Genomic DNA, 12500 nt, shown 5'->3' with positions numbered 1-12500 from the left:
GCTCTGGACTCTTTCACACTGACGGCTCAAACAGGGTTTAAAGAGTCACAGGACGGAGCTCCGAAGAGTCTGTGACCCGGGAGCTGCTGCAGGACTCAGCCTGCTCCTGCTGCAGGACTCAGCCTGCTCCTGCTGCAGGACTCAGTCTGCTCCTGCTGCAGGACTCAGCCTGCTCCTGCTGCAGGACTCAGCCTGCTCCTGCTGCAGGACTCAGGACTCAGTCTGCTCCTGCTGCAGGACTCAGGACTCAGTCTGCTCCTGCTGCAGGACTCAGTCTGCTCCTGCTGCAGGACTCAGCCTGCTCCTGCTGCAGGACTCAGCCTGCTCCTGCTGCAGGACTCAGCCTGCTCCTGCTGCAGGACTCAGCCTGCTCCTGCCCAGGACTCAGGACTCAGTCTGCTCCTGCAGCACGACTCAGCCTGCTCCTGCTGCAGGACTCAGGACTCAGCCTGCTCCTGCTGCAGGACTCAGGACTCAGCCTGCTCCTGCTGCAGGACTTAGGACTCAGCCTGCTCCTGCTGCAGGACTCAGGACTCAGTCTGCTCCGGCTGCAGGACTCAGCCTGCTCCTGCCCAGGACTCAGGACTCAGTCTGCTCCTGCAGCACGACTCAGCCTGCTCCTGCTGCAGGACTTAGGACTCAGCCTGCTCCTGCTGCAGGACTCAGGACTCAGCCTGCTCCTGCTGCAGGACTCAGGACTCAGCCTGCTCCTGCTGCAGGACTTAGGACTCAGCCTGCTCCTGCTGCAGGACTCAGGACTCAGCCTGCTCCTGCTGCAGGACTCAGGACTCAGCCTGCTCCTGCTGCAGGACTCAGGACTCAGCCTGCTCCTGCTGCAGGACTTAGGACTCAGCCTGCTCCTGCTGCAGGACTCAGCCTGCTCCTGCCCAGGACTCAGGACTCAGCCTGCTCCTGCCCAGGACTCAGGACTCAGTCTGCTCCGGCTGCAGGACTCAGCCTGCTCCTGCTGCAGGACTCAGGACTCAGTCTGCTCCGGCTGCAGGACTCAGCCTGCTCCTGCAGCAGGACTCAGCCTGCTCCTGCTGCAGGACTCAGCCTGCTCCTGCTGCAGGACTCAGTCTGCTCCTACTGCAGGACTCAGGACTCAGCCTGCTCCTGCTGCAGGACTCAGCCTGCTCCTGCTGCAGGACTCAGCCTGCTGCTGCTGCAGGACTCAGGACTCAGCCTGCTCCTGCTGCAGGACTCAGTCTGCTCCTACTGCAGGACTCAGCCTGCTCCTGCTGCAGGACTCAGCCTGCTCCTGCTGCAGGACTCAGGACTCAGTCTGCTCCTGCAGCAGGACTCAGGACTCAGCCTGCTGCTGCTGCAGGACTCAGCAGAGCAGCGCGGAGGAGCTCGGTGGTAGAAGGGGAGGGGTGTGATAGTTGTAAAAATTCGAAGTCAACTCGGTCTTTTTAATATGAAGGCACGCTAACAGCACGCTAACAGCACGCTAACAGCACGCTAACAGCACGCTAACAGCACGCTAACAGCACGCTAACAGGGTTGCTGAGTGTCAGTTCATGGCTGTGCACGGCTCCAGCTTTAGACCCAGCTCATATCTGGGGACTGGTTTAAACCAGGTCAGGTCCCAGGATGGACCCAGGTCACTGGTGTGAAAGAGGTAAAAGTGGATCCTTCTCGAACATGTGAACGTTTGTGTCACAGAAAATAAACGTGTTCAGAAGTGTGTGGATTCAGAAACGTTAGAGTCCTGAAACTTTCTGCAGAACTCAACTTTGTGTTTGACCCCTGAGACGGGATCAGCTGTGGACCCCGAATCCATGAGACACTGAGACATCTACACACAGGTGCACACCACCAACACGTGCCTGGACCTGTTATCATTATTATTGTTATCAGGAGACTCTGGAGGAGGATCAGGTTGTTTTTAGGGTTCAGGAGGTTTGGGAGGAGGATCAGGGTTGTTTCTAGGGTTCAGGAGGTTTGGGAGGAGGATCAGGGTGTTCCTGGGGTTCAGGTTTGGGTGGAGGATCAGGGTTGTTTCTAGGGTTCAGGAGGTTTGGGAGGAGGATCAGGGTGTTCCTGGGGTTCAGATTTGGGTGGAGGATCAGGGTTGTTCCTGGGGTTCAGGAGGTTTGGGAAGAGGATCAGGGTTATTCCTGGGGTTCAGGTTTGGGTGGAGGATCAGGGTTGTTCCTGGGGTTCAGGAGGTTTGGGAGGAGGATCAGGTTGTTCCTGGGGTTCAGGAGGTTTGGGAGGAGGATCAGGGTTATTCCTGGGGTTCAGGAGGTTTGGGAGGAGGATCAGGGTTGTTCCTGGGGTTCAGGAGGTTTGGGAGGAGGATCAGGGTTGTTCCTGGGGTTCAGGTTTGGGAGGAGGATCAGGGTTGTTTCTAGGGTTCAGGAGGTTTGGGAGGAGGATCAGGGTGTTCCTGGGGTTCAGGTTTGGGTGGAGGATCAGGGTTGTTCCTGGGGTTCAGGAGGTTTGGGAGGAGGATCAGGGTTGTTCCTGGGGTTCAGGAGGTTTGGGAGGAGGATCAGGGTTGTTCCTGGGGTTCAGGTTTGGGTGGAAGATCAGGGTTGTTCCTGGGGTTCAGGTTTGGGAGGAGGATCAGGTTGTTCCTGGGGTTCAGGAGGTTTGGGAGGAGGATCAGGGTTATTCCTGGGGTTCAGGAGGTTTGGGAGGAGGATCAGGGTTGTTCCTGGGGTTCAGGAGGTTTGGGAGGAGGATCAGGGTTGTTCCTGGGGTTCAGGTTTGGGAGGAGGATCAGGGTTGTTTCTAGGGTTCAGGAGGTTTGGGAGGAGGATCAGGGTGTTCCTGGGGTTCAGGTTTGGGTGGAGGATCAGGGTTGTTCCTGGGGTTCAGGAGGTTTGGGTGGAGGATCAGGGTGTTCCTGGGGTTCAGGAGGTTTGGGAGGAGGATCAGGGTTGTTCCTGGGGTTCAGGTTTGGGAGGAGGATCAGGGTTGTTCCTGGGGTTCAGGAGGTTTGGGTGGAGGATCAGGGTTGTTCCTGGGGTTCAGGTTTGGGTGGAGGATCAGGGTTGTTCCTGGGGTTCAGGTTTGGGAGGAGGATCAGGGTGTTCCTGGGGTTCAGGTTTGGGTGGAGGATCAGGGTTGTTCCTGGGGTTCAGGTTTGGGTGGAGGATCAGGGTGTTCCTGGGGTTCAGGAGGTTTGGGAGACAGTTGCGAGGGTCAGAGGTCGTTTGCATGTGTGGGTGTTTCAGATGCTGTTCTTTGTGAACCCAACGCTCTGACCACTCATCTGGAGTCTGTTGCTGAGTCTGTCGCTGCATCTGTCGCTGCGTCTGTGGCTGCGTCTGTTGCTGCGTCTGTGGCTGCGTCTGGGGCTCTGGAGGAACTCTCCGTCTTCACGTCTCAGGAAACAGAAACAAAGTTGATGTTTTGCAGAAAGTTCAGTTTCTTTAGAACGATGAGTTTCACTAAAGAGACTCAACTCTTCTTCTCTGACAGCGGCTGCTGACGCATCCGATGGAGTGACTGGCACCGCTACTGACACTACTACTGACACTACTACTGACACTACTACTGACACTACTGGCACCGCTACTGACACTACTACTGACACTACTACTGACACTACTGACACCGCTACTGACACTACTGACACTTCTACTACTGACACTACTACTGACACTACTACTGACACTACTGACACTACTGACACTACTACTGACACTACTACTGACACTACTACTGACACTACTACTGACACCACTACTGACACTACTGACACTACTACTACTGACACTACTACTGACACCACTACTGACACTACTGACACTACTACTACTGACACTACTGACACTACTACTACTGACACTACTGACACTACTGACACTACTACTACTGACACTACTACTGACACTACTACTGACACCGCTACTGACACCGCTACTGACACTACTGACACTACTACTGACACTACTACTGACACCGCTACTGACACCGCTACTGACACTACTGACACTTCTACTACTGACACTACTGACACTACTACTACTGACACCACTACTGACACTACTACTGACACCGCTACTGACACCGCTACTGACACTACTGACACTACTACTGACACTGCTGACACCGCTACTGACACTACTGACACTACTACTGACACTACTGACACTACTACTGACACTACTACTGACACTACTACTGACACTACTGACACTACTTACACTACTACTGACACTACTGACACTACTGACACTACTACTGACACCGCTACTGACACTACTGACACTACTACTGACACTACTGACACTACTACTGACACCGCTACTGACACTACTTACACTACTACTGACACTATTACTGACACTACTGACACTACTACTGACACTACTGACACTACTGACACTACTGCTACTACTACAACTGACACTACAACTGACACTACTACTGATACTACTGACACTACTACTGACACTACTACTGCTGACACTACCACTGACACTACTGCTGACACTACTACTGACACTACAACTGACACTACAACTGACACTACTGACACTACTACAACTGACACTACAACTGACACTACTACTGACACTACTACAACTGACACTACAACTGACACTACTACTGACCCTACTACTGACACTACTACTGACACTACTGACCCTACTGCTGACACTACTACTGACACCAAAACTACAACTACTACTGTTACTGACACTACTACTGACACTACTGACACTACTGACACTACTACTGTTACTGACACTACTACTGACACTACTGACACTACTGTAACTGATGGTACTACTCCAACTTACAGTATTACTAATACTCAGATTGCTGGCACTACTTCTTCCACTACTACTGACCTTCCTACAGCTACAGACAGTTCTATGACTACTTTCATGTACATGTTGACGTCTGCAGCCATTTTTAGGAGCACAGCGAGTCCTGCTCCTGTCACAAACACAGTCAGTACTTCTACTACCACTGACACATGGAGTACTACCACGATAGAAACAAGTACTGACAGTGATACTACCGGTGTGTTTGACACTGACAGTGTTGTTACGGTCAGTACTGCAGACTCTGGTGTACTTCCAGACTTTAGTAGAACAGCAGCGGCTACAGTGGACTCAGCTCCCTCCAGCGGTCCAGCTCTGTACAAACCAGCTCCCACAGTCACAGACACCACCACCCCCAGTACCACTATTAGCACCTTCAGACCCTCCAGTTACACAAGTACCAACAGCCCCACTATCCCAGGCCGCAGTACTGACTCTGAGGTGTCTATTTCTGACCCAGTGACTACGCCCTCTGACTCCACCTCCTCATCAGACACCACAGACCCCATCATCTCTGGGACTGGTACTACCACCTGGATCCCCAGTGGTATCGTACCTGCTGATGGGACTACATCAACTGGAGCACCACCAACAACAACAACCATCCCAGAAATAACCCTGGCCAGTGGCAGGGCTTCATCTGGAGGTATTGCATCGATTGGGTCAGACCAAACCAATCAAGCTGGAGATATTCCACTCATAGCAGGAGCTAACAAGACTCCTGATGTTCCTCCAGACACTCAAATCAATGAACCCACTCTTGATCTACCTCCTCTAGATGTAGTCTTTCCAGATGTACCACCTCCAGATGTACCTCCATCTGGTGCACCACCTCCTGATATACCTCCGTCAAATGTACCCCCTCCTGATGTACCTCCTCCAGATGTACCTCCTCCAAATGTACCTTCTCCTGATGTACCTCCTCCTGATGTACCTCCTCCAAATGTACCTCCTCCTGATGTACCCCCTCCAGATGTACCTCCTCCTGATGTACCCCCTCCAGATGTACCTCCTCCTGATGTACCTCCTCCAGATGTACCTCCTCCTGATGTACCTCCTCCAAATGTACCTTCTCCTGATGTACCTCCTCCTGATGTACCTCCTCCAAATGTACCTCCTCCTGATGTACCTCCTCCAAATGTACCTTCTCCTGATGTACCTCCTCCAGATGTACCTCCTCCTGATGTACCTCCTCCTGATGTACCCCCTCCAGATGTACCTCCTCCAGATGTACCCCCTCCAGATGTACCTCCTCCTGATATACCGCCTTCTGATGCAACACCTCCTGATATGCCTCCTCCTGATGTACCTTCTCCTGATGTACCCCCTCCTGATGTACCCCCTCCAGATGTACCTCCTCCTGATGTACCTCCTCCAAATGTACCTTCTCTTGATGTACCTTCTCCAAATGTACCTTCTCCTGATGTACCTTCTCCTGATGTACCTTCTCCTGATGTACCTTCTCTTGATGTACCTCCTCCTGATGTACCTCCTCCTGATGTACCTCCTCCAGATGCATCTCCTTCTGAAGTACTTCCTCCTGATGTTCCTGTAGAATTATTGTCACCTCCTTCTGAAGGAGAAGGTGAAGCTGCATTAGAAAAAAGCTCCACTACCTTAAATCCGCCCGACCCTGCTGATGATTTGGCCCCAGTGGACTTCACCTTCCCTTTACCGGATGATCCAAATTCAGCTGACCCTGGACCAGATTCTGGACCGGTGCCTGTTGGTGATCCTGGGGCCATTACAGATGATTCTGGATCTGTTGATATTCCTGGATCAAATGCAGTGGACTCTGGACTGGATCCTGTCTCAGCAGGGCTAGATTCAGATGAAGCAGGAAACCCTGGCATGGAACCAACTGCGCTGGATCCTCCTGGGTCAGATGATCCTGTTGTTGGTTCCAGACCGGGTTCTACTCAAGCAGTAGATGATCCAGGACTAGATTCTTCTGCTGCTCAGAGGGAAGGGAAGTCTTCTGGAGAGGATTCGGCTGCCGGTGGACCAGCAGGAGGAACGGAGTCCGGAGAAGAGAAGACAGGAGAGCGAACAGAGGAGAAAGGTACAGAATCTAACAGCAAGTGAAGTCTGTGATTCATGTTTTCATACACACTTAAAACCTGTCCTTCTCTGCTGAACCGTCCAGTCTCTGAAGCTCAGGAGGGAACAAGAAAAGCAAAGGAGGAAAAAGGCTACGAGAAAAGAAAAGGTACGACCCGAGAACAGTGGTAGAGCTGCCTCCTGCTGGCTAGCATCAGTAGCATTAGCATTAGCAGCGCTGGGGTGATGTGTTTCAGACGTTACCATGACGTGTTCAACATACGCAGAACCACTTCAAAATAAAAGCATGTAACTAAAGGAAACACAGTCACCCCTGCAACAGCAGCAGCAGCAGCAGCAGCAGCAGCAGCAGCAGCAGCAGCAGCAGCAGCAGCAGCAGCAGCAGCAGTAGTTGCGGTCCCTGTGATCCGTAGACGTGCTCGTCTTCACTTCTCATGAGTAGAAAAGTAGCAGAGCTGATCTCTGATTGGCCGTCACCTGCCTGTTGCCATGGTTACCAACTTGTTTTGTATCCAAAGCGACCCAGAAGATTCTGATTCCCGGAGGACCCAAGTCCAGTCAGCTGTCCAAAATCGCCTACGTCACCTTCCAGGGTAAGAGCACCTCTGATGACCCCGCCCCTTCACATACAATGGCCCCGCCCCTTTACCTGCACTGACCCCGCCCCTTTGCATACACTGACCCCCGCCCCTGTAACAGACCACGCCCCTGTAACAGGCCCCGCCCCCCGAGGTCACAGCCAGACTCTCCGACAGGAACTAAAGCTGTTGTCTCTGCTCTCCTCAAAGCCACCACACAAACACAACCGTCAGTCTCAGGGTTTCTCAGGTGCACCTGACACCGCAGCGCTGACTCAGGCCGGCGAGCACTGAAGTTATGATGCAATGCTTCAGATACGATTTCAACCCAAACACTGCTGCAGACCGCCGTCCCCGTCCACGTCCCCGTCCTCGTCCCTGTCCCTGTCTTCGTCCCCTTCCCCGTCCCTGTCCCCGTCCCGTCCCTGTCCCTGTCCCCATCCCTGTCCCCATCCCTGTCCCGTCCATGTCCCCATCCCCGTCCCGTCCCTGTCCCTGTCCCCATCCCTGTCCCGTCCCTGTCCCGTCCATGTCCCCGTCCCCATCCCTGTCCCCATCCCTGTCCCTGTCCCTGTCCCCATCCCTGTCCCCGTCCCTGTCCCTGTCCCTGTCCTCGTCCCCGTCCCTGGGAGATGAGGGTAACGTCCCCGTCCCTGGGAGGATCCTTTAGTTCAGGACTGAAGGAGCAGGGGCGGCAGCCATTGTTGCCTCCCGCTGCAGAGGCCTCCTGACTGAACCAGCACGGCGGTTTGATGCTGGCAGTCTGGGGCGGAGGCCGAGTGGGGCTCTGGGGAAACTGGTGAGTGTTGTGGTTCAGAACACCTGATCGAAGGTTCTGCACAGGTGAACTCGTACAGGTGCTGCAGCACCTACGCTTTACTGACCTGCAGTCAGGTGACGATGTGGCGTTGCATGAATCCCCCCGTGGCGATGTGGCGTTGGCGTTCGTCCGATGACCCACAGGTGTGTTCTCTCTCCGTCAGACTGCGAGTGCAACGGTCACTCCAACCGCTGCAGCTACATCGACTTCATCAACGTGGTGACGTGCGTCAGCTGCAAACACAACACCCGCGGACAGAGCTGCCAGTTCTGCCGCCTCGGTTACTATAGAAACGCCGCGCTGCCGCTGGAGCACGAGGACGTCTGCGTGGGTCAGTGACACACACACACACACACACACACACACACACACACACACACACACACACACACACACACACACACACACACACACACACACACAACACACACACACACAGACACACACAAACACACACACACACACACACACACACACACACACACACACACACACACACACACACACACACACACACAGAGACACACACACACACACACACACAGACACACACAGACACACACACTCACACACACAGACACACAGACACACACACACACACACAGACACACACACAGACACACACACACACACACACACACACACACACACACACACACACACACACACACACACACACACACTGATGCTGATGTCTGTCCCCAGAGTGTGACTGTGATGATGAGGGCAGTGCGGCGCCTCACTGCGATGACTCGGGTCGTTGTCAGTGTAAAGAGGGCGCGGCTGGGCGCCGCTGTGACTCCTGTCGCCCTGGTTACACCTGGAGAGGGGGCGGAGCCAGTTGCACAGGTACCCAGTCATTACATCAATAATAATATTCCTAAACTCTTTAATTCTTTAAATATTAAAACATTTACTCACATCATCAGTTTTTCATCTCTGTGCTCAGCAAACGTGTGCGACGAGCGTCTGACGTGTCAGAACGGAGGAAGCTGCGTCGACTTCAGGCGCTGCGACTGTCCGGACGACTACACAGGTGTGTGTGTGTGTGTGTGTGTGTGTGTGTGTGTGTGTGTGTGTGTGTGTGTGTGTGTGTATGTGTGTGTGTGTGTGTGTCTGTGTGTGTGTGTGTCTGTGTGTGTGTCTGTGTGTGTGTGTGTGTGTGTGTGTGTGTGTGTGTGTGTGTGTGTCTGTGTGTGTGTGGTGATGATGTCATAGCTGTCACAGCTCAGTCATCTGCTCCCAGTACTTCCTTTGATCCCAACTCTGCCTGCTCATCAGTCACCTCTACTCACCTGTGCACACAGCTGCCCCTCATCACCACACAGCCGCCCCTCATCACCACACAGCCGCCTCTCATCACCACACAGCCGCCCCTCAACACCACACAGCCGCCCCTCATCACCACACAGCCGCCCCTCATCACCGCACAGCCGCCCCTCAACACCGCACAGCCGCCCCTCATCACCGCACAGCCGCCCCTCATCACCACACAGCCTCCCTCATCACCACACAGCCGCCCCTCATCACCACACAGCCGCCCCTCATCACCACACAGCCTCCCTTATCACCACACAGCCGCCCCTCAACACCACACAGCCGCCCCTCAACACCACACAGCCGCCCCTCATCACCACACAGCCTCCCTCATCACCACACAGCCGCCCCTCATCACCACGCAGCCGCCCCTCATCACCACACAGCCGCCCCTCATCACCACACAGCCGCCCCTCATCACCACGCAGCCGCCCCTCATCACCACACAGCCGCCCCTCATCACCACGCAGCCGCCCCTCATCACCACACAGCCGCCCCTCATCACCACGCAGCCGCCCCTCATCACCACACAGCCGCCCCTCATCACCACGCAGCCGCCCCTCATCACCACACAGCCGCCCCTCGTCACCATGTCATAACTCAGGTGTGTGATGATGTCATGCAGGTGTGTGATGATGTCATAACCCAGGTGTGTGATGATGTCATAACTCAGGTGTGTGATGATGTCATGCAGGTGTGTGATGATGTCATAACCCAGGTGTGTGATGATGTCATAACCCAGGTGTGTGATGATGTCATAGCTCAGGTGTGTGATGATGTCATGCAGGTGTGTGATGTCATAGCTCAGGTGTGTGATGATGTCATGCAGGTGTGTGATGATGTCATAACCCAGGTGTGTGATGATGTCATAACTCAGGGGTGTGATGATGTCATGCAGGTGTGTGATGATGTCATAGCTCAGGTGTGTGATGATGTCATAACTCAGGGATGTGATGATGTCATGCAGGTGTGTGATGATGTCATAACTCAGGGATGTGATGATGTCATGCAGGTGTGTGATGATGTCATAACCCAGGTGTGTGATGATGTCATGCAGGTGTGCTGTGTGAGAAGAAAGTGTGTCTGAAGAAAGGCGGTTGCCTGGACGACGCTGAAGGCTCCTCCCTCTCTGTGACCTCACACCTTTACCTGCTGACCCTCGCTCTGATGTCATCGGTCTGCTGACCCCGCCCCCCACACCCCCTGATGACGTCACAGAGGGATGAATATTAAACATGTTGATTTTGTTTTATTTTTATATTGTTTTTAATTATTTGAACTTTTTAACTTCAGTGTTTTTCTTTGATTTTTCACTTGTTTTATGTTTTTGTATCTGAAAAATGTGTTTAAACTCATTATAACTGTCTTATTTATATTTATTATTATAAACTCATTAATATTTATCAGCAGTTTTTATCGTGTTTGATGTTTTAGGACGTGATTATTCATCTGAACTTTGAGTTTGAGTCGTGAAAGTGTTTATTAGTTATTATAGTGAAATAAAATGCAGACTCTCCTCTGTATAAACATAAACATATAAACATATTATATATATAATACATATATATAATATATTTATATGTTTGTGTTTATGATGTGTATTTGTTTTTACTTTTGTGTGTTTTTGTTTTTTTTACTGAATAAATAAATAAAATGAATCCTGTTTGAATTGTTATTATTATGAAAGGTTTTATCTGTAGAACGATCAGAGCAGCTCCATCTAGAGTCTCCAGATCCTCAACAACAAAGTATAAGTCCAGCAGTGGGGTTGCCAGGTTGGTCAGACCCGGCCCAGCAGTGGGGTTGCCAGGTTGGTCAGACCCGGCCCAGCAGTGGGGTTGCCAGGTTGGTCAGACCCGGCCCAGCAGTGGGGTTGCCAGGTTGGTCAGACCCGGCCCAGCAGTGGGGTTGCCAGGTTGGTCAGACCCGGCCCAGCAGCTCCAGGAGAGCGGAGTCTGTTTGAGCCTGTTTGAACCCGTCCCCTCCAGAAAACCACAGCATCAAAACAAGGATTAGAGGAGTTTGACTGACAGTTAGCGTTAGCCCTTAGCATTAGCCGTTCCAGCTAAGTGCAGATGAAAGTGATGTTAGCATCCAGGAGCAGCGTAGCCATGTGGGCGTGCGTTTGAATGGCGTTCCTCTCCTTTCTCTCAGTCCATGGAGTGAATGCTCGGCCTATAGTGACTCACAGCCTACAGTAGCTGCACCCAACAACAGGCAACCCTGGCAACCAGCCTACAGTAGCTGCACCCAACAACAGGCAACCCTGGCAACCAGCCTACAGTAGCTGCACCCAACAACAGACAACCCTGGCAACCAGCCTACAGTAGCTGCACCCAACAACAGGCAACCCTGGCAACCAGCCTACAGTAGCTGCACCAAACAACAGACAACCCTGGCAACCAGCAACGCCCAACGCTATTGGCTGCTGCCATGGAAACACAGCGGCACAGGAAGTCAAACATTAGAACTTTCAGACTAAATTAATAAAGATTTTTATTAAATAAACAAAAATAATATTTAAATAAATAAAAACATCTCGTTTTTACTTTATTTCCCCTCAAAACGCCGCGTTTGTGTTTTATTATGATTAAAATATTAAACTGTAATAAAGTTTCGACCTTTAAAGATAAAAAAAAGAAGCGGAAGTGCGCGGGCCGCTGACGTCATCAGAGCGCGTCAGCAGCCGGTGGGATCCTCATGATGACGCGGTTACGGACCGGAGCGACCTTGCTGATCGGAGCGGGACTCGGAGCCGCAGTGACCCGGCTCCTGAGCTCCACGGGCCGGGGAGAGGAGCCGGGGGAGCCCGGGGACCTGCTGAGGACCGTCCCGGTGCTGCCGGCGGGTCTACCGGGGATCCTACCGGGGGTCCAGGCCTCCGAGCTCACGGTGTGTGTGTGTGTGTGTGTGTGTGTGTGTGTGTGTGTGTGT

At 52.7% G+C, this 12500-nt stretch overlaps 2 protein-coding genes across 3 annotated transcripts in view; both read left to right on the top strand.

Annotated features, from left to right (window-relative positions):
• Positions 1–10165, top strand: part of LOC310946394 (netrin-G2-like) — a gene marked incomplete at both ends in the record, with an annotated part of 18656 nt that extends 8491 nt beyond the window's left edge. Inside the window, 3 exons of the mRNA XM_083912840.1 lie at positions 8413–8580; positions 9199–9285; positions 9531–10165. Coding sequence (XP_083768966.1) covers positions 8413–8580; positions 9199–9285; positions 9531–10165 — 890 coding nt within the window. The remainder of the gene's footprint in view (positions 1–8412; positions 8581–9198; positions 9286–9530) is intronic.
• Positions 10166–12266: 2101 nt separating this feature from the next.
• The window catches only part of endog (endonuclease G), a gene marked incomplete at its 5' end in the record, with an annotated part of 4490 nt that continues 4256 nt past the window's right edge, over positions 12267–12500 (top strand). Inside the window, one exon of one of the 2 annotated variants that reach the window (XM_083913007.1) lies at positions 12267–12458. In XM_083913007.1, coding sequence (XP_083769133.1) covers positions 12267–12458 — 192 coding nt within the window. Of the gene's footprint in view, positions 12463–12500 lie in introns of both variants that reach the window. The other variant, XM_083913008.1, reaches the window with a different exon arrangement.

Source organism: Echiichthys vipera (assembly GCF_963691815.1).
Source record: "Echiichthys vipera genome assembly, chromosome: 4".
NCBI classification, from domain to species: domain Eukaryota; kingdom Metazoa; phylum Chordata; class Actinopteri; order Perciformes; family Trachinidae; genus Echiichthys; species Echiichthys vipera.
The sequence above is the reverse complement of the archived record's forward strand: the minus strand, read 5'-3'. Positions and strand labels throughout refer to the sequence as shown.